Here is a 25120-nt window from a genome sequence, read left to right as displayed (position 1 = left end):
TGTAAGATCTGTGTGGGTCCGAGTTGCTCCAAACGAGCTACAGCTGCAAAGTCCTTAGTTGGGCACCAGCTGTAGCTCGTGAAGGTAACTGAAATAAATAGGGGTGGGTTGAGAGCCCAGGAGGAGCCCCTGAGATGACAGGAAGGACTGTGCTGCAGAGAATGGAGAAGAGCCCCAGCAGAGATGCAAGAACAACACAGCAGTGAAGATTACAACACCGAACCAGGGCCAAGCATCAGTGTTACCCAACTCACTTCATAAAGTATGAAAGTATTGAAGGGAATAACTGTTTCCACAATACAGTGGAAAGGAATGCCATAACAGACCACCTGTGTCACCCACAAAATTTTAGAGCATCTCAGTTCAACCCAGTGTCAGGTACTTTGGATTGACCACTATTGAGAGCCTCTGGGCATATTCTTCATATCTAGCCCACAGAGAAGAGATGCTAATGCCCAACAGAAATATGGCTCCTAAACCCTTGAGGAAGGGAAATTTGCTGATATATTATATGGCTACTCTCTTGATAGACCACCTTACCATAGCAGCAGGGTGCCAACATACCCTGCAGAGAGTTTAGGGGTTACTGCACTGAAAGCGTGAATTTCATTTCCTTCTCCATCTGCTCATTAGCCATCTGTATTCAGTGCCCCAGGTATTGCCTTACTAGCTGACTTGGCTTCCCTGAACATCTTAAGGGTTCAGCAAATCTAGAAGTGGCTGATAAGGAGGATGAATAGGATTCCCCTACATGGTACAGCACTCACTGTTTCCAGGAAGCGCACAGAAAAAAAAAATCTCCATTGTGAGAGCAGTCAGACACCCAAACATGTTGCCCAGAGAAATGTTTGCATGTTTTTTGCTAGAAATATTTAAGACTCAATTTCACAAAACCCTGACTAAAGAACTCTGAGCCCTGCTTTGAGCAAGAGGCTGGTCCAGACCATCTCTTCAGGTTCCTTCCAACCCAGACTGCTCCCTACTTGTGGACATCTAAGCCAATCTCCTCCAAATGCCAGTTTGGGAGGTTAACTCCAGTTCTACATCTAGTTCCACAACCATGGACATCTGCTCATTCTTGGAAATACTCTGCAGTCTCAGAGAGGTGATGTGGAATAAATACTGCTGTGCTTCATTCAGCAGTATTCTGCCCTCCCCTAGCTCCAGTGTTTATGGTGGGTGCAATAGGCAGATTGGGATCCAAATGTTTCAAGGTGAAAGCTTTTAATTTGCAGGATCAAATATTGCCTGGAGGCTGAACAGGAAGTTTTGATAGGCAAACAGTCTCATCTAACATGACAAAACTCTGATTTATGATTGACATTCAAAGCTTTCATTCAACAGAAAAAAATCCACAATGATGAGGATTGGAATACATAAGAAGGAGGCACTTTCCAGAAAGAGGATTGTATCATTTGGTAATTGGCATTATAAAATGTTGAAGAATACTTGTGTTTTTTTTACTACAGAGACCAGGAAAAGTTTATTGAAACAAAAATCCTAGTATAGCTGTAAGAAATCCATATTTATATTAATGGTGGAAAACACAATACCGTGAAATCCAATTTTACATTTGGCTTATTCCTTTAAAAATCCCACACAAATTTCATCATTTTCATGAAAATACAGCTGCACAGCAATGCTCTTATTCCTTTCAGCGGGGATTTGGATGCCATTAAGATTTGTTTATCTTCATGTCTTTTTTGATCCTCTCAAATTAAGAGAGAAGACAACATGGGAGAAAAATAAAATAAAATATGATTTTTTAGTATATCAGACTTTCTTCAAAATGCAAATTTCAATCCAGAAAGGCACATTAAGAATGAGTTTCTCTCTCTTGCTACTTGAAAACATGTCATCCAGTATGTTGGTTTCACTGCTTTCCTGATATATGTATCATTTTACTTTGACATGAAGTAATACATTTAAAATATCCCTCAATAAAGCTGTTTTCATGAAGAATAACTAGAAAGTAATCCTTGAAAGTGCTATTGGAGACGGAAAAGACAACATTGCCAAAAAGTAAAGTTTTGTTCATCTAATTGGTCTGTATATTTCTAGCTACATTATGAAACTCAGTGAAATTCAGTTTTTCTTAGTAGCTTTTAGGTTAAATTTTGATCACCATGGTAAGTCACTAAGTATTTTATTATATGGACACATAATTCAATCCATGCCCTGGAATAATTTCTCACTAAAAACCTCCATGACCCCTTGACCAGTTAGAATAAATACCATTTTTATTTTAGAAATACTGCTTATGTACTTTCACCAAATAATTTAAATGCATTTGATTTTCTAATGTGTTAATGCAAAAATGGTGCAAAAAGCCCCACTGTGTAATATGACTCATTACTTTCCTGTAATAAACACTCCAATAAACCAGACACAAGTAACCATAGAAACAGGTGCGTATATTCCAGAGCCATGGTCTCTAACCTTCCCTGGCCCACAGGCAGTAACACCCAACCAGCAGCATGCTGCAGGCAACTTCCAATTTCTTTTCTTCATGATAATCAGTTTTAATTTCTTTAATTTCCTGTGACTGGAAACAGCAGCAGAGTATTTTATGAGCAACACAATCCCAGTAGCCTGGGAACAGATGTCCTTACGATGGCTGTGGACACTTAGCAAAGCAGCAACAAACACAGGAAAAAGGTGAGACAGAAGAAATCAACTTTTGTGGACACTTGTATTCAAATAAAGGATATAAATACTTTTTATATGAAATAATATTTAAAACTAACAATCACAGCTCCAACACTAAAATATTCCAGTATTAAGTTTTAAAACAATTTAAAATAGCCTATTATTTGCCAACACAGGATAACATAGAACCTGCACTAACTAGCTTTCCAACAACATTATAGACAGTATAAAATTCCATTTTTTAATATACAAATATATACATGTATTTTAATATACATCTGTTTTTGAAAAGAACTTGTAACAAGAATAAGTAGTTTTCATCTTATAATTGCAAGGCATAGGGTAAAACAGAAACTCAAATCTTATGACAAATGGTCTTTTTTGTGTTTGCTCTGTGAGCTTTTTATGACCACAGGTAAGTAGTTTTCTATTTTTTCCCCTTCACTCTACTTACTCAAAGCATCCTAAGATTTTCTTAACCTTGCCACTTATTCCACTGGTTATGTCCCTACCCTCAAGGTCAAGGCTCTCACTTTTGTTTGTGACTTGGACATCCTGAGATGGAGCTTCCAGCAGAGATATCACAATCACATCAGAGCATGTTATTGCTGGATGACAGGAGCCACATATTCTGTTTTACTATCCAACCCTTGAAAAGAACACAACTCCCCTATCCTTAACTCATTCATAAACTATGGGTATACAGCATTTCTAAAGTCACGGAGTAAAATTAATTTCAAAATTTCAATCTTCCATTTTCATTCTGTAATGCAACAGAAACACCCTTGACAAACTTACCAAAAGTTGTTAAGCCAGTTGACAGTGTTTCACCATAATCCTATTAATATTTCCATCACTTATCAGAAAGATTAACAGATTTTCTCCATTCATGTTTGATAAAAATGGCATGTTAATTAAAACTACTGAAAAGCATGCAAAACAGAAACTTGTCATAAAGTGCAGTAAACATCAGATCTGTAACCGATAACTCAAGACAAAGTTATGAATTAGGATGATTATGGAAGAAATTAATTTAAGCATAAATGAGTTTATGCCATAAATGTTAAAAAATAATTTAGCATCACATTGTGTGTATACTTTTTGTAGTCCCCACTTTTCCACTGACAATAAATATATGAGTTAGAGAAATTGCTGATTGGGAGATACCTACAGGTGAGGTGTTAGCCTGTGTGCTTTAAGCTTCCCTTTCTATCAATGGGAAAAAAAACCCAGATAAATTATCCTCTGAAAGAGCCTACTTTGGACACAGACAACTAATTTCAGACCATTGCAGTCCCTCAAGTGCTGATGAATATTATTTTTCTTTTACTATTTTAAGTGAAAAAATCTAGTTTTTGCAAGCTCCATCCTAAATTCTCTCCTCTTGAGGAGACAGACAGAAACTACAGCAACCAAAGAACATATCAGAAAAATACTGAGGAAAATGTTCTCTCTGAATAGGACAAATGCTGCCTGGAAAAACCTGACATGCAGGAAGCCACTGATTTCAGGTAATTAAGTATTTTGTTGGTTTTAGTACTAGATAGCAGCAAACTAAACTGCTCCCATCTATTTGAGACTGTTTTGGTAGCAGAAGAAGCTTAATTACAGTTTCTGTCTGAATTCACCAAGAATGCGGAAAGCTAATGGTGTAACCATCCACTTCTGTCCCTTGCAGGAGTTCTGAAGTCAGTGAAGAGCACACAGTGATACTGAAATAAGACTCTGACAAATCCACTCACAACTACTTCAGTTAGTACAAAAGTTTTGCTGTAAATGTAATTGATTTAACAATGGGGAAAATGTCAAGGACCATTACTTAAGACTTTTTGCAATCCTATTTGTTAGCTGACATGTGTCACAACTGCACAGTGAAAAATAGGATATTTCTATTAAATTCAGTGCAGTGCTTGTATTGTATAAAAAAAACATTCTCATTTTCAGCATTAAGTGTCAAAGAGGCTTTTTTAACAGACAGGAGAAAGAACTCTCACTTTTTTTTTTTTTTTTACCATGTGACTCTCTTAATGGAGGATAGGATAAACCATGCCTTCTTTTCACAACATGATTTCAGTGTAGGTTCTCTCATACCATCCTGACAGTGATTAGAAGCTGCAAGGGGGATGCAGTCTAATGAAGAAAATTTCATATACCCTAACAGTGTCTATGGAACAAAACTACATGCACTCATCTTTCATTCCCTAAAGGCTGTATTATCATCTGAGATAACTGCTACTTGGTTCCTTTTTGTTACAGTTTTTGGCACATTTTCCTCTTTGATTATTTTATTATACATAATGACACCAGTGCAACTGTGTCTAATATAAGCAATTCACCTGGAATATTTCTCTCTCCCCACACACAAGCTGAAAATAAATACTTCTTATAAATGTAAAAGATACCTTTAAAGTAAGGTATCCTTATCTTGGTCATACCTATATGAGATGACCTTCAGAAGATGCATTACTAGAAAGCATCAGGTAGTTTTTTCATTCTACTGATTAAACGAAATAAAGACCTTCGGTCACAGGTTAGGATGCTCTATTTCTTTGAGAAGTCCAATGCTCATCTAACAACACATCTGTTTTAGGCTTGAGAGTTATCCTTCATTTCTTCAATTCCACCCCAGCTCCTTTTTCAAGGGGTGTATAATTTATGAAAATTTCCTTGAATCAGAAAACAGACTGTATTGTCAAGCACATACAGTCATGCTCTTAAGTGACATATGAGTGGGCACATCAATGTGAACTTTGATTCTGAGAGATCGTAAGACTTGTCAGTTAAGTTCCAGGTTGACTCATGAACTATTTTGACAGACCCAAGGAGTAGTTCCTTCACGGTGCTCTCAGAAGCCTGCCAGTCAATCACTAAGTTATGCTGTAGACATTAACTGCATGTAATTTGGAAAGCACTTTAAATTTTATTGATGATAAAATGAAAAAGATTGATCTGCTTTCATTTGACAGACAATACTTCCTTAATGCAGCTGATTCTGGCAAAGCTCTTTCTGACCAAGGAGCATGAAACATGACAGGAATCAGAAACAAAGAGTCACCGAACCCTGTTTAAATTGTGGGAACTAAAGAGCATGAGAATAAATCTAGGATCAATTGAAGGAAATGGAATTCTGAACTGAAAAGATCATGAAAATACCAATGTCAAATTTAATTCAGTAAGCTTTAACTACATATTTGCAACTACACAACTAGCTTTAACTATTATATTTTTATTACATTTACTATCCCAAGCCATCATTCTTCTATAAAGAATGATTTTTAAAATTTAAAATAGATAATTGTTTAGAATGCAAGCATATGTCCTAAGAAACAAACCGACTTGCTCTAATTCTGTCTCTGTCTCACATAAAACTTCACAAGACACTGCAAATTCTTACTGCTTGTACTTATATTTTTAACAATGGAGACAAACATTAGTCAGACTGTCCTAAAACGTTGTTTTAAATGATATTTCAATCAGTAAGAAATTACAGCCTGAATTTAATTTTTCAGATACAAGTTTCAAAGTAAAGACAGATGTATTAATAGCATTAGTTCACTTGTTCATGACATGTTTCAGTAACTTCATGGGCAGCCCACAGTTTGGATAGATTTTACAAGCACAGCAACAATATACCAGAAGAAAACATAATTAATAAAAGACACAATACCACTGCAAGATTTCACTTTAACTTTTCTACTGGGCTGAGAGAATTTTGGAGGGAGGCATTGGTTTCTTTCATCATTGAGTTAACACATGGAAAAGGGAAACTTTCGACAGACAAAAGGCTAGCAGTTTGAGAAACTACTTTTCTTTTCTAAAATGCCCTAGAAACCAAAGGAAGTGTATTTTTCGTTTGTCCTCAGAAGGTGTTAATTAGGCATTTTCAAAATCTTCCTAGCTCAGCTATACTTACATTGTTAATAATTGGGACTTAAGTGGATGGTGCCTAACTTCTCCATAAATTAGGTTTCTTGCTGGACTATAATTTTGCATCAATCATGGTCCAAAGTTTTTTTTAGCATTTCAATTCCTCAAGAATTTATGGAAATACTGATTCACTGTAAAGTTCAGTAGACTCATATTGCAATGCATTCATTGATACTATGCTCACTAAAAGATTTGAATTCATATAAACTAGAACATTGCAGTAAAAAATTGCCTTATATAAAGATGTTTCATATACAAACATCTTTAATAAATGCTAATAGGTTTCTAAACAGTGCCTTATTTACTTCATTTGTCACTATCCTTGGCAGTCCATGGATCAATATGCTTTTGACAAAATTATAATATTAAACTAGTATTTTCCCTAGAAACAATGATCCAAAGAATAAGTCAAATCATTCACTAAAAAAGATTATTCATTGAACAGCATTGAAATAAAAATGGAAAATTTTGATTAAACATTACCAGAAATATTTTTTGCATAAGGTTGGTCAAGCATTGGAATTGACTGTTTAAAGAGCTTGTGGAATTTTCATCCTTGGAGTAGTCTGAGATTCATCTGGACAACCCAAGCTAAGGGCAACATTATCTAACTGGACTTGCTTTGGGCAGCAGGTCAGACCAGATGACCTCTGGAGGTCCCTTACTTCTAAGTTATTCTTAGACAATTCCCCAAATGGCGCCAAAGAAGGCACTTCATTTCAGTGTAATTATATTTACAGATGAATGCTACAAGACACTAAGTTTTAAGCAAATTCTCAATTGTTAAAATAACAATATATGCAGACATTTTCTACTTAAACTCTCTTTGCATATCAGTGCTTATATATTCTATTTTACTGTATTTTTATCTAATAAATGAAGAGTAAAATGTCAGTGCACAAAAGAAATTATCCATGTCATTATCGATACATTTATAACATGAATTGAGGCAACGGGACCAACTCCAGACAGCTATGAATTCTGTGTGCCCAGACTCATCATACATACTTCAAAGACAAGCTCATCATACAACAGAGACAAGTTCCTCCTGTGCAGAGCAGTTAAGGCCTCCAAGTCTGTCTAGTTTGGAGAACAGGAAGCTGAGGCAAAACCTTGTTGCTCTCTACAGCTTCCTGAAGGGAGGAAGTGGAGAATGAGGTGCTGATTTCTTTGTGACAGGATGTATGGAAATGGTTCAAAGCTGTGTCACGGAAGGTTCAGACTGGTAATTAGGAAGCATTTCATAAAGAGGGTAGTTAAACACTGGGACAGACTTCCTGGAGAGATGGTTGACACCCAAACCCTGTGCTTTAGAGGCATTTGGACAGTGTATTTAGCAAAATACTACAAGTTTTGGTCAGCCCTGAATTGGTCAGGCAGTAGGACTAGATTATGATTGTAGTTCCCTTCCAATGGTCCCTTCAAACTATTCTAGTCTAGTCTAGTCTAGTCTATCACAGAATCAGCTGAGTTGGAAGGGAACCATAATGATCACCGAGTCCAGTTCCCAGCCCTGTCACACCATGTGCCTGAGAACACTGTCCACATTCCTCTTGAACTCTGTCAAGCTGGTGCTGGTGACCACTTCCCTGGGGAGCCTGTTCCAGTGCCCAAACACCCTCTGGATGATAATATCCAACCCAAGCCACCCCTGACACAACTTCAGGCCATTCCCTCAGGTCTGTCACTGGTTACCAGAAAGAAGACATCAGTGTCTGCCCCTTCTCTTCCTTTCATGAAGAAGTTGTAGACTGCAATGGGATCTCCCCTCTGTCTCCTCTTCTCCAGGCTGAACAGATCAAGTACCCTCAGCCACTCTGCATAACTCTGCCCTCAAGGCCCTTCATCATCTTTGTTGCACTCCTTTGGACACTCTCTGATAGTTTAATATCTTTCTTACAATGTAGCACTCAAAACTGCTGACTCATATTCAGCTTTCTGTAGACCAGGACACCCAGGTCCCCAGCATCTCATTCCAAGTCCCTACTGTACATCCAGGGTTGGCCCATCCCAGGTGCAGAATCCAGCACTTTCCCTTGCTGAATTTCATATGGGTTGTGATTGCCCAGCCCCCGATTTAGTTGAGGCCTCTCTGCAGGCCCTCCCTGCCCTCAAGGGAGACAACAGCTCCTCCCAGTTGTGTAGTGTCTGCGAACTTGCTCAGTATCTCTTCCAGTCTTGTGTCCACATCAGGTCAACAAAGAATGAAAGATGTTGAAGACCACAGAGCTGAGGAATCCTGTGGAACCCCACTAGTCATAGGTCACCTGTCTGATGTCACCCCATTTATTATAACCCTGTGTGCCCAACTAATGAGCCAGATGTTCACCCATCACATGATGGTAATTCTGATAGTCATGGTCTCCACTTCAGAGGCTGAGATCCCTTGGTCCATCATCCATGTTGAACACAGAGGCAAAGAATGTGTTAAACACCTCTGCCTCGTCCATGTCCCTGTTTGTGAGGTGACCATTCTCATCCTGTTAAAGGCTGATGTTATCCTTACACTTCCTATTGCCATTAATATACTTGAAAAAACTCTTTTTATTGTCCCCACAGTTCTGGCAGGTTTAACTCCAGCTGATCTTTGGCACATTAATTTTCTCCCAACAGTGACAAGCAGTATCTTCACATCTTCCCATGTTGCCTGACCTTGCTTCCACTCATCATACATCTTTCTTTTCTTTTGCTTTATTTCCAAGAGAAGACTTTGTTCAGCCAAGTCTGCTTGACTTCTGACATTTGGGAATTGCCTGGTCCTGTTTCATGAGGACATGATGTTTAAAAAGTGACCAGAACAGATGCACCCCAGCACCTGCAAAAAACATTTTCCCTGGGGACCTCACTTACTAATTCCCTGAACAGCCTAAAGTCTGCTCTTCTCATGTCCAGAGATGAGGTTTTGCTGTCGTGCTTCCTTTTGTCAACAGAGATTTCAAACTCTTGCCGAGACAGCTGCTGATCTCCATCCACTTCATTCATCAGATCGATTCTGCTGACAAGCAGTAGATCAAGGAGAGCATCCTTTAGAGTCAGCTCTCTTACAACCTGTTCCATAAAGTTGTCATCCAGGTTTTTAAAGGAGGTTGTACCAGCTGTGTGACTCTCCCAGGTAATTTCTGGCAAGTTAAAGTCCCTCATAAGGACAATAGCAATCCTTAATATTCTTTTCTCACAAATCCACAAATTTAAACAACCCAGAAAAGACACCAGACTATGCAGCAGCATATCTTTCATAGACCCTAGGTGTTCACTGTGAGTGAAATTGGTATTTGCATATTCAAAACATCAGAAATCAAGGTTTGCACAAAAGTCACACTGTTGGCCACTGCTCTCTCTGCATTAATATCTACATTTCCTTTTTTCTGCAAAGGCTGTTCGGGTTGTAATAGGAACTTTTTATTCCCACACTGTTCAAATGTTCACAATGGTCACTAATTCCCTATGCATAATCCTGTGTCCATGTCTTCACTTTCTTCATGGACATCTCTGAACAAGAGAGCTCAGGCAGCAGCAAGAAACAGCACTTCACAAAGGATTACTCTGGCTTTACACAATCCATGATGACTTTCTCAGAATCATCTTATTTCAGTAACTTTCTAAATATTAATACTGACAATTAAACTTTTACTACTTATATTCATTAAGTATGATGATACAATAGCTCAGTTTTTCTTAGTTTGCTATCTGCAAACTCAGAAAAAATTAAGATCTTAAGTACAGATATCTCTGGAGTCACCAGACATTTAAGGAGTTAAAGGCAAGGATAACATAATACACGTTATCTATTATGTGCAGTAGTGCCATAATTGCATTGACAGTAAGGTATGCAAGTGGATTTTATACATGAAAGCCAAATTTGTATCTTTTTGCAGAAGACTAGAAACAATCAATGAAATAATGGTACCAAATAATGATTACTAAAATATTCTGCAATTTTGCAGCCTCCAATCCACTTATACAAATTAGCCCAACAACACCAGCAGTCATATGACAAGAGAAGTATTTTGTTTATCAACAAGGTAAAAAAAATTCAAACCAAGATCACTTTATCAACTAACTCACAATAAGACTCCTGTTCTTATTTAGGTAAACATACAACAACACATCCAGCCACATGAAACAAAAATCAAAATTCTAAGTCCATATATGGACCAACAAACATTTACAAAATATTCTTACTAATGTGTATGTAGCTTATTTTTCCTTTAATTCTTTCTACTAATAAAATGAAACTATCTGTTTTCTTGATAGGAAACCTTTACTATGAATGCTTGCATTACATTTTGAGGGAATTAAATACGCAGTAAAGCCACATCTTTATCCATCTGTCTTTTCAGTTTATACGCCATGGTGTTGCCTGCAGTTAAAAACAATCATAGCAAGAAGAGCTGGCAAGTTAAAAAACAAATACCAAATGTCATTAGCATACATTCAGATCACTGGAAGCACACAGAGAATACTGTTTAAATGCTTACCTTAACTATCCCACGGATATGCATTTTTGCTATCATCTCTGCAGTATAAAGAAACATCAACAGAGTATCAAGAGCAAATGTCACATACTGGAGAGGCGGATAATGCTCGAAGGTTTTTGGAGTGTTCATACACACAGAAATAACACTGATGATGGCACAAATTCGTAGTAAAGAGTGCACCCACTGAAGAAAAAAATAAACAAAACCCAAACAGGAGACATTACAAGATTGCTTTGATGTTCAAAAAACCCTCAAATATTTAGTTTCCATATCTTATCCTGGAAGTCTTTTGTAAACCCACGTCTGTGTCCTTTTACATCACAATCCACATATGGTCTTCAACCAAAAAGAAACACTTCTAAATTACTTATACATATATAGACATGTATATACTTTTATTAGTTAGTGAGGTTGTATAACTCAGAAAACATGGATTAAGAGCCAAGAAACTGAGAATAAGGATTCTATCATTTCTACTTTGTGGCACTTGTAATTCAATTTCCTTTCAAATGACAATCCATCAAATTTATGGGTAGACAATAGGTAGAATTAGTTGAAATTGGGAGGATGGATTAAATAAAATATTGGTGGAAAATTTTAGTTCAACCCTTAAGAAGAAATTATTTTTAAATCTGTTCACAACTCAGAAAAAATAAATGAGAGTCACAGGACTCAAAGCATCCTTCTGATTATGAAAATAACAAATATAAAAAGAATATAAAAGAGACTATGTCACAAACAGCTACTTCTTTCAGGATTCACTTTTGTTCCAATCAAGTTTTGTTGCTATAGGAGAACAGTTCATTTCTATTACTAATTAGGACTCAGTCCCACTCCTCATTGCCGGTCAGAGAGGGACACTAAAAAGCAGAATGTATCAATATGGAAGTTTAGGGTTGGATTTTTTCCTTTTAAATCAAAATATGACTGAAACATCTTGAAGTCAGGTAAGTATAATGAATCATAGTTAGTAAGGTCATACCTATTGTAACAAAAAGGAAGAGATACTTCAGCAAGAAAAAAATCTTTAAACAAAAAAAACCTGAAGAATATTTATGAAAATTTTTCATCTGGGGAAAAATTCTAGACTCATTTACAGTGTACCTCAGACCTTTTGATATCAAAAAGACAGCTACCTAATTTAATATTCACTGTTCACTCACTTAAATGTAATGATATCTGACATGAATTGAATAGTTCTATCATTTGCATACTCTGGGCTCAGATTAATCATTTAGAAGCAGAATGCACCTTATGAATGATCTCCAACATCCCTTTAACATCCCCTTTGTTTTGAACCTTGTTTCAACTGAAACAATTAACATAAGTATTAAAGTGTGGCTGATACAAAACTTGTTCTCTAACACAGTAAAGTGCCAGCATTACAAACACTAAGCAATATACAAGTAGTTCATCAGCATGACAAAAAATTATTCCATGAGAACCTCGTGCATTGTGTGATGAGAAATGTAGGTAAATACCCGCCATATATTTCTCTGCAATGACATTTTGAGTTTATTACAGCAGCCAATACAAACATTCTACTTAAATAACTGACAACACCCATATATTAATTCATACTACATAGTTTTAGGTGTTAAAACTCAGCAGCAAAGCTGAAGAGATCTGGCATCCTTGCTACAAATGAGATGATGGTTTTCTTAAACGAATGCAATGATAACAAATTGTATTATTTCAGAATATTTTACTTCCTGCTTTTAAAAAGTAAAAAATTATACAGTAAGAGAAATGTGAAAATGTCTTCTCTGCAAAAATGGAAATGATTCACAATATTGGAATCCCGAATCCATGCTCACTCCGGAAAAAATAATTCATTCATAACAAATATATTTACATGGTAAAGACATTTTCTTAATACTGTACAGTCTATTAATAACTCCACTCCTAAGATTTTCCCCAGTTTCAAGTTGCCAGACACTTTTACACCTCTTTTTTTCTCAAGGCAGGTTTTAGGTTAAATGGTATGAGAAAAATGAGAGCTGTACTTCAAAATAAACAACCAAAATAACAACAATTTTATATTCATAAATGTTTTAAAAGGAGATTTGAAAATCAAAAGTGCTTATTGATAGCTACTACTTGAGCAACAAAATCCTCCTTTTAATATCGTTTTCAAAAGATAATTTTTTTTGAACTTGTAATTTCAATGAACATGTTAGAAACCAGAGACCTTGAAAGGATGGCTGTTTTAAAAAAATCAATCAGATGAACTGGTTGGAAAATACTGCTTGATCATCCCATAATTTTGGAATAGCCAAAAGAAACTATTTTGTTTAGTCTTTGATGTTTTTCAAAAATTTAACTGGTACATGAGCAACTCTAGTTCAAAAACTTTTTTCTGACTAATATCTAATTCAGAATTTTTGTGAAAGTCATATTTCAACAATTCAACTTACATTTCACTGAAAATTAGTAATTACAGAAGGAGATACCTACTGGTTTGTTAATCCATAGAATATCTGCATTGTCTGACAAAGATTCATCAGGACCAAAATCTGTAACTGGCTGGGCTTCCACCCTTGAACTCTGTTTCCTTTTTAGCATCCTGAAGTTAACTTCTCTTATCTATAATCATGAAATCTCCTTGGTGAAAGAAAGACAGAAAACATTAATTCATTTCAGCAGTTTTACAAAGCATTTTAAACTGTTTTATAAATAACCTAATGCATTTTGTTTTCATGCACACTTCTTTTGTACTTACTAACAGGATATTGATTTTATTAAATATAAATCACTGACATGATACTCGTTATTTTACCAAAAAAATTACACAAACATATGCAACACAAACAATTGTCAGAAATTTAGCAATGCTGACAGAGAATTTGTTCTGAAAATATGCAAAGAATTTGTTCTGAAAATATGCAAAGAATTCTATTGCTGTGAACTTCAACACAGAGTAAACATTGGATGAATTTGACCTGGAGCCATTTAATTAAATGGTGACATTTCCATTTATTACACTAGGCTAAGATAAATCCCAACATGCCAAAGGCAAACAGGCAATGTTAAGCAGCCAATAGATGTTAATGTTATTTACTGAAATCAGAAGAGCCTTTTTGCTACTAACATTATTTTTCTAATAAGTATTTTCTAAAGTATTTTTCTAATACTTTTTTTGATGTTAACAATTATCTATCCAACAGCCAGAAAGTTGTCTCTCTGTGATGAAAACATGTTGTTTCCACAAGGTCAGGCTGCGTCTGGACATTCCTGCATGGGTGGCACTGACTGAGCCTTCTGTATGCTCAGCCATGTGAGCCACAGCTAAGGGACACGCCATGAGAGCTGTAAGGTTGATTTAGAGCTTAGTATTGACTTTCCCACAGACACAGTTCATGGATCCCAGAGTCTAAGCAAATCCAAGCAGATGAGGAAGATACACTCTCCTGAAAAGTAACTGTCTGCCCTTGAAATACAACTCTATTGTTCATGAATTACAATAGAGACTTTTTTTTTTGTTTTCCAGCAAAGTAGGGGGAGGAAGAAAGCAAGATCTTGGGGCCTTTCTGGACCTTTACTTCGGACCAACTGTGGTGACACTGCCCTGTGACAACCAAAAGTTTGTCAAAACTAGTTTAAGATAGAATAGTTTGAGTTCAAAGAAGCCTTTAAAGATAATCTAACCTTTAAAGATAATCTTCCCTACCATGGGCAGGGACATCTTTCACTAGACTAGATCAGGTTGCTGAAAGCCCTGTCCACTTTTCAGTGATAGGGCTACCACAACTTCTCTGAACAGCCTGTTTGTACATCTCACCACTTGCATTGTAAAGAATTTTTTCCTTATGTCTACCCTGAATCTTCCCTTTTCCAGTTTAACTCTGTTGCTCCCTCGTCCTGTCACTACAAGCCCTGGTAATTACAGCCACAGGTGTCACAATGACACATTCTCTAACATGAATGCAGGAAACACTGTGCTCGATTTAGCCGGAGGCAGTAGTGGGCTCAGGACTGCAGAAGTGCCCATGTGCTTGGTCTCAGCTGGCCTTTTCAATCCCATGGGCTGCTGCTTCATGTCCAAACATTATGCTTGCATCCTTTTCTGTCTCTTCTTTTCAGCTGTTATGGCAAATGTAAACCCTTAATCTTATTCCAATTTCCTTAAAGTCTACCTCTGCTCTGTATTCTCTTTCAAATTCAAGAGGTCGGTTCCTGTCTCTGTGAAACCAAGCCTGAACCACTGGTCTTTGTACAAAGCACACAGTAACAGGGCTGAGGTCCTGTACTGATGTTCCCAGCTGGAGGAGCTGACATAATGCAAAAACTGATTTTTAGAAACAAACAGAAATAAACTAAAGGCACAAAATAAGTGACAATTTCTGACACCTATATTCATTTCAAATGGCAATTCACAGCAATCAGCGTAAGTAAAACTGGTAAGCTGTCACTGAACACATGCAAATACTGTAAAATTAATATTATATATTAATAACCCTTCTCTAACAAATAAAGAATGAAATAATAATCACAGAGGTTGCATGCTCTCTCCATGTATATGCTCAAACTTCATGTTCTACTTTTGTTTTGTAACTGAATTCACTACTTCCTCCTCTTTAGCATTTTTTTTCCATTTTCTCCTATTTATTTCCCAGTGTAATGGACTGACCTTTTTTCTCTACTTAGACCAATGCACAACCAGAAATGCTTCAAGTCTCAGAGCTGCTGGTGTGCTTTTTGAGGGCATGACACCTTCAAAAGGCTACATTTAGCATAGTAATAAGAAGTTACTGCAATGCCTTGGGAGCTGCATTTCCCAAAACCTTAGGGGGAAAAAACACTGCCTAAAATGTTTCTTACAAATATGTTCCTTGGAAATTGTTACTCAAAAGCTAAATAAAGAATAATAATTTTATGTTTATTATTTCTGGTAATGGTCATTACCGGGCTCTAGTAAGCTTTTAAGAAAAGAGGTAGCAGTAAACAGAGAATTAATAAGTGCAATCAATAATTATGAGAAAAGGTTCAGGATATGAAAAACTGATTTTTGTTTAGCCACTTACAGATTTACTTTTTTTACATAAATGATGGTCTAAATAACAAGCTATGTCTATTTATGTAAAAAAAGCAAATAATTATCAACAGTCTATTAGAAAGACTATGTTGTTTTTATGCTTTCCTCAGTATTGCTTATTTATATATTTGATGTGTAGGAAGATTAGCCATACCCTTCTAATAAAATTCCCACTTATCCTTTTACCCAGTGCCTCTTTGTTTGTTCAAGTAATTTTTAACTGGTCCAGGCACAGAAAATAACATGAACTTTAGATGTTCGTAATAAATGTCCATTATGTATTCAGTTCACGTACTAAAATCGCAGAAATCACAGAATATTCTGAGTTGGAAGGGACCCAGAAGGATCATCAAGTCCAACTCTTAAGTGAATGGCACATATGGATATCAAACCCACAGCTTTGGCATTACTAGCACCATGCTCTGACCAACTCAGCTAATCAGTGTTGTGACTAAAGAGATTAGAATTCTTATTTTTAAGAGGCAGACTTGAATAAACAAATCTCCACGTATATAAAACCAAATGGAAGGGAGGAAATGTTATGGAATAAAAGAATCAGCTTGCTTACTTCTCTACTTGAAATGACCAGAAATGCACACAAAAATTCAGAATGAAGATGACAGATGAATAATATTTTGTAAATGGTCTTTAGCAAGATTATTCAAACTAGAGCATAGTTGCTTTCAAGCTTTTATGCAACTGTTTTTGCTGTTCTCATTACTTTAAGTTTACCAGGGAACACACACTTTTCCATGTGCTGCAGTTTTGGAACTCTGCCACGTCTGTAAAGAATTTTAACCCTTGGACTGCTAATCCCTTTTGCACTTGTTTCTTCAGGGAGGAACCAGCTGAAGGATGGAGAGAAGGGAAGCTGTGCATGAACTCCTTCCAGCATGCGACACGCAGCGAGCAGCGCACCAAGCTGTGCCAATGGGGAGGATGTGGCCCTCCCTAACCCTGGTACAAATCCACCCCTGCAGTTCCTGCATTGATTCCAACATACGTCATTAGGTCTTTCTTTGATCACAACCTGTTATTAATGTGAAAGGCTAAACACATTCCCTAGGATGTATTTCTAGCTGCAGTGTTTTTAAGACATACTGGGTGCAGGGTGAAGACAGGCTCTTAAGACAGGAAAATATCATGGAGTTTTGGGGCTACAACCACTTCACATTTCTTTGCAGTACCTTCTTTATAGCAGCAATGAAAATTCACATTGCAGGTGTCAACCTTTTCAGTGTTTTAAATTTCTCCTCTATTTTTAGAAGAAAAGGAATAAACTAAACAGAAAATTACTTGCTCTCTGAGCCTCTCAGATCCATGAAGGTAGCCTTGTTCTCTTCCTTTCTATCTCTGAACTTGCAGGTATGTTTTGCAACCTCTACACTTTCTAAACCACCCCCACCCACTAAATCTGCAGCTTCTGATGAAATGAAAGTATGCCAGGACAATGGTTGGGGTGAACATAAGACCCACTGTGCACTTGGGAAAAAAAAAAGTTAGAAGAAGATATGACCCAGTTAGCAATATTCCCACTAAGTGCAAGACACTCCTTCTGATGGAAATATGCAGTTCCTAAAAAAATCAAAAGACAAATTTTAAAAAGTAGCTGATCCTCCACAACATCAAAAGCTGAGAAATCTGAGTCTTGCTTATAAAGCAAGCTCACTGTATATAGCATCATCTGCTCAAAAGATCTCTATCACAAAGTCAGGAAAACATGCTTATAAAGGCTCTGGCTGATAAAGAAGGCAGCTGAAATATTACTTCACAGAAATATCAACAGGAAAACAAAGCAGGTATTCCTACAACTTACAGAGAATTCAAAAATCAGACAAATCCTTGGAATCAGCTATGCCTGGCTTTCAACATACTTTTTTCTCACTGCCTACTGACTTTGTCACCTAAGATCATGTGAGCACGGCCTGAAGGTCCTCCCAAGGCAGGTCACCTACAAGCATTCTCTTCAATTTTCTCTTTGAAAATGTCAACTCTGCTTCCACCTTCTCCCAGAGCAGGGACACAGAAAGTGGCACACACTTCAAGACAATAATTACAAATAAGAGAGCAGAAATGGGCAACAGGAAGATGATGTGAGCACCCATACACACAGCACGATGACAAAACCCCATTTCCATATTATACATTAAAAAAGCTTTAAAGTGCAGGCTACCTTAAAGAAATTGATTGCTCTTAACTTCAGTATGCATTACATGGTTATAGGAAAAATATAAGTTCCCATTCTTTCATCACAGCCTTCTCCTTTCCTTCTTTGCAAATTGACACTGTTTCTCTATTGCCTGCTCCCTGCATCCACTGCTTCATCCATCCCTGATTTTGGGTATGGGTACAGTTAAATGGCATTCAACATTTGTTTTCATGTAGCAAAAATCTGAAGTGAGCAAGCTGCATACACAACAGTACAGATATATTTATTTCAGAAAGGTAAATACTATTCCAGTAGATACAATCACATGGCACATGACACCACAGATGCTATTAACTTACAAGCAATTTCAAGTAAGAGCTTATTTCAGTACTTTTTCTCTGTGTGGTATCATAATTGTATCTGATTAAATGTTCTGAAAGATGTCTTTGTTATTTAAGCATGATATACCACTAATAACTGAACAAACAAGGATTTATTAAAAACAAAGCTGTTTCCTCACAAAGAAGGCACACTGAAGGAAATATTCTAAAAATAGTTACATTCAAATTTTCAAATCATTTGGATACATGTAGGAAAGAATGACTGATGGTGTCTTGTACTTACTAACGGGATCCCAGACCAAAAATACAAGGACTGAGGTTCAAAACTGAGAAAAGTTTAAAAATTGCTTGAGGCTGCCTGCCAATGTAAGAACATCTAGTCTGAAAACAGGCAGGTGTTCAGACTTCAGCTTTTTGCTTGCAATGCACTTCCTGTGTTTTGCCTTATTATCAGCTAAGGACAATGCTCTTACAATATTTATTTCTTACACATAAATTCTTCCTCTCAGATGTTGCCAAAATAATACCCAGCAAGCAGAATCAAATCTCTCATTGCATACAAAGGCAGATCTCTTGTGAGTCTACTGCTACTGTCACATAATGTTGTTCTCTTTACTTTAACCCTTCTAACATCTGCAATATACAATTTTGAAGAAATTACACACACATGTACATGATGCAGTGATGCAGCCGCAAAGAGAACTTTTTAATTTGAAATAGAATTGCTTAGTTTTTCCACATTTTTTTAATTAAGAGATTTGGTTGAGTAAAAAAAAAAAAAAAAAAGCCAGAACAACTGAAGATGATTTATTAAATGATGCTTATATCACATTCCACGACACTTCTTTTACATACAAAGAGTACGTACCTAGAGTTCCAGGTACACCAAAATGACCTTTGTAGTAAAGAACAAGTACACTCTCACATTTCAAAGTCCCAACTCCCCATGTATCCCAAAGCTGGAACACATCCAAGCATGAAGCAGCTATTTCCCTGTACAAGTAGCCAGCTTTTGCTTTTCAGTGGAAACCAAGACTGGTGAGCACCCTCCACCTACCCTTAACAGGCTGATTGTTGGCATGACTGGATAGCACGATAGCTTTCCAAGTTCTACAATTAAACTGTCAGAATGGCTGATAAAATGCTGAAGCGTTATGATGGCCACTGAATGAACAGTAATCATACAAAATATAAAATACATAGAAAACACCAATGGTTATGTATTTCATTCCCAAATACATCTGCAGAGTTTAACAGCTGGTTTACTCTGAAAGTTCACTTGGACTGTGAGCCACCTCCCCACCATTTGCTGACCTAAGATCAGTCAACTGCAATGTGATTTATAGAAATACACGAGCCCATTCCTGACAAAAAGGCAAATAGCAACAACCTTAGTAAGAACCATGCTGGTTAAAACCAGAGAGCAGTGTTCTGGAATTTTCTTTTGCAGCATAACCCATGTCCAGGTGGAAAATCTGTTTAACCCTTTGTGAACGTACGGGGACAGGCAGTACCATGTCATTGATTGAGTGGATTCAAGGAGCAACTCATCCTCTCTTTATAATATCCCACATTCAGTAACATGCTCTGAGTACTGTGGATCAATTTTTCAAGGTTTAAAGGAAGGAATTCCTTCCCAGAATGATACATGGATGGAAAGGAGCTTCTCTGTAGGCAGATGGCTGGCAGCATGCCTGCTTAAGTGATTATTTTAATGTTTCTGGGATTTTTTTGAATCATTAATTACATGCTAGAACCTTGTATATTCATCTTCTCACTATTTAAATACATGAAAATTAAAATAAATGGTGGTTATATTCTTTTATATTTGTTACATTTTTTTCTAAAATAATTATTAAAGAAACTGAAATATTTTAGATCATCTTTCCTAGCCAAACTCTTTCTTTTCTATTCTTTAAGAAACTGCCAGCAAAAAAAATCCAATGCCTATATATCTTAAACTTGAAGTCCTGAAAACAGAATTAGGACTTTTTCTTTTCATATCCTCTTATCTTCCCTTTGAAACAACCCTAATTGACATGCCCTTGCTGCAGGGCAGTTCCTAGAAGTGGCACCGTAACCTCTGGTACTTTACGTACTGAACGCAAATGCTTTATTTTGGAGGGAAGAAAGGAAAGAAAGGAAAATTGAGTTCATAGAATCATAAGCCAGTTCAAGTTGGAAGGACCTCAACTCTGCTCTTGTGAGCCTCCATCTAGGTTCTCCAGAGGCTCAGTTCCAGGGCCTGCAACACAAGACATTGATCTATTGGAATTAGTACAGAAGAGGCCACAAAGACGGGCTGGAGCACCTCTCCTATGAAGATAGGCTCAGAGAGTTGGAGCTATTTGGCCTGGAGAAAGCTCCAGGGAGACCTTAGAGCAGTCTTCCAGTATCTAAAGGGTGTTACAGTCCCTGGGGAGGGACTTTTCACAAGGATATATAGTGCTAAGTTTAGATTAGATATTAGAAAGAAATTCTTTACTGTGAGGGTGGTGAGGCACAGGAACAGGTTTCCCAGAGAAGCTGTGGATGTTCCATCCCTGTCAGTATCCAAGGCCAGGCTGGATAGGGCTTTGAGCAATCTAGCGGAAGTTGTCCCTGCCCAGAGCAGTGGGGCTGGAACTAGATCATCTTTAAGGTCCCTTACAACCCAAACCATTATTTGGTTCTATGATCTCAGAAGGTCTCCAACTGTACCTCCTGCTCAAGCATCATCAACTCTGGTGACAGCCCAGGCTGTTGCAGATTACTCAGGTCACTCCAGTCTAGACTTGAAAATCTCCAGCAAAGAAGGTTTTTTGAGCAACCTGTTTCACTACTTAATTGTCCTCACCATGAAGGGGAAAAAAAAGTGATAAAAGATGAATATATCACAGAAAATAGAGAAAGAAAAAAGAAATTACCTAGTAGAGTCAAGACAATTTGCAACTATAATTTAGGACTGGTATTTTGCAAAGCAAGGTGTTTATCACTATTTAACCGATCCAGGAAACTTCAGTTGAAATAAAATATGCTATGAAGGTAATGAAAGGGAGAAGAGAGAAAGGTTGAAAGGGAAAGAAAATATGATTCAATCTGTAACACCCACATTAAGCTGACTTTGCTCTTTATCCCCAAAAGATTTTGTGCTCAAAACCTACAGGAGATCCAACCATGGAAGCATTCTATTAGTAACGCAGTAAAAATTGTTTTTGAATGCAACACCTCTATTTTCCTCATAAACACATCACACATCTTATTTGTAACAGAGTGAACTCCTAAACACCTAAGCAGGTGGGGAGGAAACCAAACTCCCGAGAAGCCAGAACCAGTTCTATCTCACCATGAGCTACTCATGCCTCAAGAAGACATTCTCATCTGCAGAAGCCTTTTAGGGCCAGGTCCAGCAGCCCATTACTCCCTACAACACAGTGTGATAGTATTCATCCTCTACTGTGAAGGTTTAAGACACAAAATGCATTTGACTCAAAGATAGGTTTGGATGAATGCCACACAGATAGATCTATCATGGTACCAGCAGTGTCCTGGAGCTGGAAATAAGTCAAAACAGAGTAAGTTATATTTCCAGGTGGTATAGCTCAATGAACTGTGATGGACCACATTTCAGATTAAAATAAAACAGATGCACCAAACAGGAAGACTAAAGCACAAATGATATGCCAATTGTTACAGTTTTGAAAGTTACCAAGCTCAAACAGTAAAACAAAAAACCACAACAAAACAACACACCAAATGAAAACAAATCCAACTGTTCCTACAAGTCTCCAAAGGTATATGTAAATACTTGAAGACAGCTGGAGACTTCTAGCATCCAGTTAGACCAAATCGAAGAAATGTGATTTCTCATCCCCCTCCTGAAGTTAAGAAACTTCAGCTTTTGTGATTCAAGCAGCAGAGCATAGTTCATTGTTAATATGTATCATTTCTCTGTTGATCACTCAAATGGCAGGTGGAATGGGGCTGCTGGGAAAGGAAATGAAAACGAAAACAAGCAATGATATGAACCAGGAAATTGATGATGCTTAAGATGAACAGAAAAGACTCCAACAGCATTTAGTTAAGTGTTTCTTTGGTGTAAATATTTGCCTGGATGCAACAACAGTTAATCTACCAAATCATAGCTGACTTAAAAGCCACGTTTGCACATTAAGAAACCTTGATCCTTTCTCGAAATACATCTCTGATTTTACTGAGAGTACTAAAACAAAAAGATGTCAATAACAAAAAATATTAAGTATCCCTATTCGATATACGAACCACTGACACTACACGTTAAATAGATTTAGCCCAGGCCTGGGTACATCACTCCCTCCAACCACGCCAAGCCCGCAGCCCCTGAGGGAGCTCTCCGCGGCCACCCCCGTGCCCATCCCCAGGCACCCCATGAAATGAGTGCCCCCCGAAGAGGCCTGTTGGCCGCACGGCCCCGCTCTGCCTCAGTGACGGGGCTGCGGAGGGCCCCGGGCCGCGGGGGAGGCCGGCAGCGGCCGGCCCGGAGCGCCCCCTCCCACCGCGGGGAAGGACGGCCGGGGCGGGCGATGCGGAGGGCGCCGCCGCCCCTTTCCCTGCCGCGGAGCCAGGCGGGCCTCTGGCCGCGCCCGTCCCTTCCCTGGGAGCCGCCAGCGTTCCCGGCACAGCCGAGGCGGCCGCCGGCACCGAGGGGCCGTGCAGGGGGGCGGGGAGGCGCGGGGCCCCACCGCGCTGCGGGAGCGAGCCGCGCCCGCCGCCTCCGACCTACCGCCAGCATCTCCCTTCATGGCGCGGTCGGGAGCGGCCCCCGCGGGTGTGCGGGCGTTGCGGTGCCGTGCCAGCCTCGCACGCCGCCCTCCCCGCGATGGATCGGGGCGGCGGGGCCCGCCCGGCGGCGGCCGCGTTCAGTCTCTCGGCAACGGCGGCGGGGGCGGGCGGGGAGGGAGCAGGTGCGGAGGAGACGGTGCCGACCGCGCACGGGCGCCTCGGAACAAACAGACCCCCGCCGTGCTCACGAACCCTGCTGCGAAGAGAGGGGGCTTAGCGGCCCCGCTGCCACCTGGGGGGTGATCCCCGCGGCGGTCCCGTCTCGCAGAACACGCCCACAGAGGCTCGGAACTGTGCTCGCTGCGCCCCGAAACACACGAGGGGTGCCCGGCACGGGCCGGAGCCCGCCGGGCCGTCCCTCGGCTGAGCCCGCACTGCGCTCGGCCAGCAGCAGCGCCCGCCGAGGCGCCGCTTGCTGCGGCAGTTCGGTAGGGCTCCAGTTCGGGCTTCAGCCTTTTTGTTTCTTGGTTGGTTTGGGGTTTGTTTTTCGTTTTATTCATTATGCTCTTCAAGTGCTAGGATAGGTGATTTATTTTGGTAAGAAACCCTATTTGTACACGTTAGGCCTTTTTATAGTGCTGGTGCACTTCTTTGCCCTGACTTCACTGGGTGGTCTAGTTAACTGTCAAATTGCTGAAGGGCCGTGCTGAAGCCCAGTCTCGAGCTCCACAGTGAAAAAAAACCCCATGAAAATATCTTCACTTGTTGGACCAGATGGTCTTAAGGGTCTTTCCAGCCTAAGTGATTGTATGAAAAAGATACCACAAATAAACAGATGAAGAAATACTTGGAAAATTGTTTCTGTAAATCAGGTTGACATGTTCCAATCTGCATTTTATCTTCTTGCACAAATTAAAAAAAAAAAAAAAAAAAAAAGTAAATTTGTGGAAAAATTATGTTTAAATGAAAATGTATGGTGGGGAATGTGAGCCTATAACTTTCTGGAGATGGTAGAATACGATTCAAAAGACAAAGCCCTTAGCAAAATACCCCAGAAAGCTGAAGGAAAGTGTATGGCATAAATTGTATTAGGTTCCTTTAAATTATATCTATTTGATGCTGGCAACCAAAACTAATAAACCAGTTAAGGAGTTGGCCTCAGGATTACAGATGCAGTTCTGCCAGCAGTACTTACATGTATTACCAGCATTAGCAATTCCAGTGAATTTAAGCACCTAATTTTAGTGTTTGCAGTTTTTGATAGCAGTCAGCTGATGTTTTATGAGAAAAAAAAATTGTAAAGCAAAACAATTTAAGAATAAATGTGCTGACAAATAATACTCTTCCTATTTTGTCTCTTCCTCCCCACTTAACTCCAAGTATTTCATTACTTGGAATAAGTTGCTAGGCAGCATTTTGCTGTTGGTGATAGCATCTCATAAATGAAAACTGACAGTTGCAAACAGTGAAACATTGCAGCTATAGCTAAACAAAAGAAATCAACATTTGCCAGCGGATGTGACTTTGTGTAACATTTCTCCTATGGATATACTGGCCTCTGAAACATAACTCTCGATAGAACAATTTTCCAGTTGGAAGGGACCTCAGGAGGCCATCTGGTCTGACTGATCTGCTTAAACCAGGCTCAGAGATGAGATCACACCAGCTTGCTCAGGGCTTTATCCAGTTGGGTCTTGAAAGCCTCCCAAGACAGAGACTGCACAGCCTCCCTGGTAAGCTTGTTTCTGTGCTGGACCGTCCTCATGCTGAATGATTTTTTCCTGACGTGCACTTGGACCCT

The 25120-nt window shown here is 38.7% G+C and overlaps 1 protein-coding gene across 2 annotated transcripts in view; it reads right to left on the bottom strand.

Annotated features, from left to right (window-relative positions):
• The window catches only part of NALCN (sodium leak channel, non-selective), a 224441-nt gene extending 200778 nt beyond the window's left edge, over nt 1–23663 (bottom strand). Inside the window, exons 1-3 of one of the 2 annotated variants that reach the window (XM_064712115.1) lie at nt 23321–23663; nt 13512–13658; nt 11055–11237 (exon numbers count right to left, since the gene is read on the bottom strand). In XM_064712115.1, the coding sequence (XP_064568185.1) occupies nt 11055–11237; nt 13512–13619 (291 nt within the window). In that variant the 5' untranslated portion in view covers nt 13620–13658; nt 23321–23663. The remainder of the gene's footprint in view (nt 1–11054; nt 11238–13511; nt 13659–23320) is intronic. The other variant, XM_064712124.1, reaches the window with a different exon arrangement.
• Nucleotides 23664–25120: the final 1457 nt, after the last annotated feature.

This window comes from Zonotrichia leucophrys, chromosome 1, assembly GCF_028769735.1.
Source record: "Zonotrichia leucophrys gambelii isolate GWCS_2022_RI chromosome 1, RI_Zleu_2.0, whole genome shotgun sequence".
NCBI lineage: Eukaryota > Metazoa > Chordata > Aves > Passeriformes > Passerellidae > Zonotrichia > Zonotrichia leucophrys.
The sequence above is the reverse complement of the archived record's forward strand: the minus strand, read 5'-3'. Positions and strand labels throughout refer to the sequence as shown.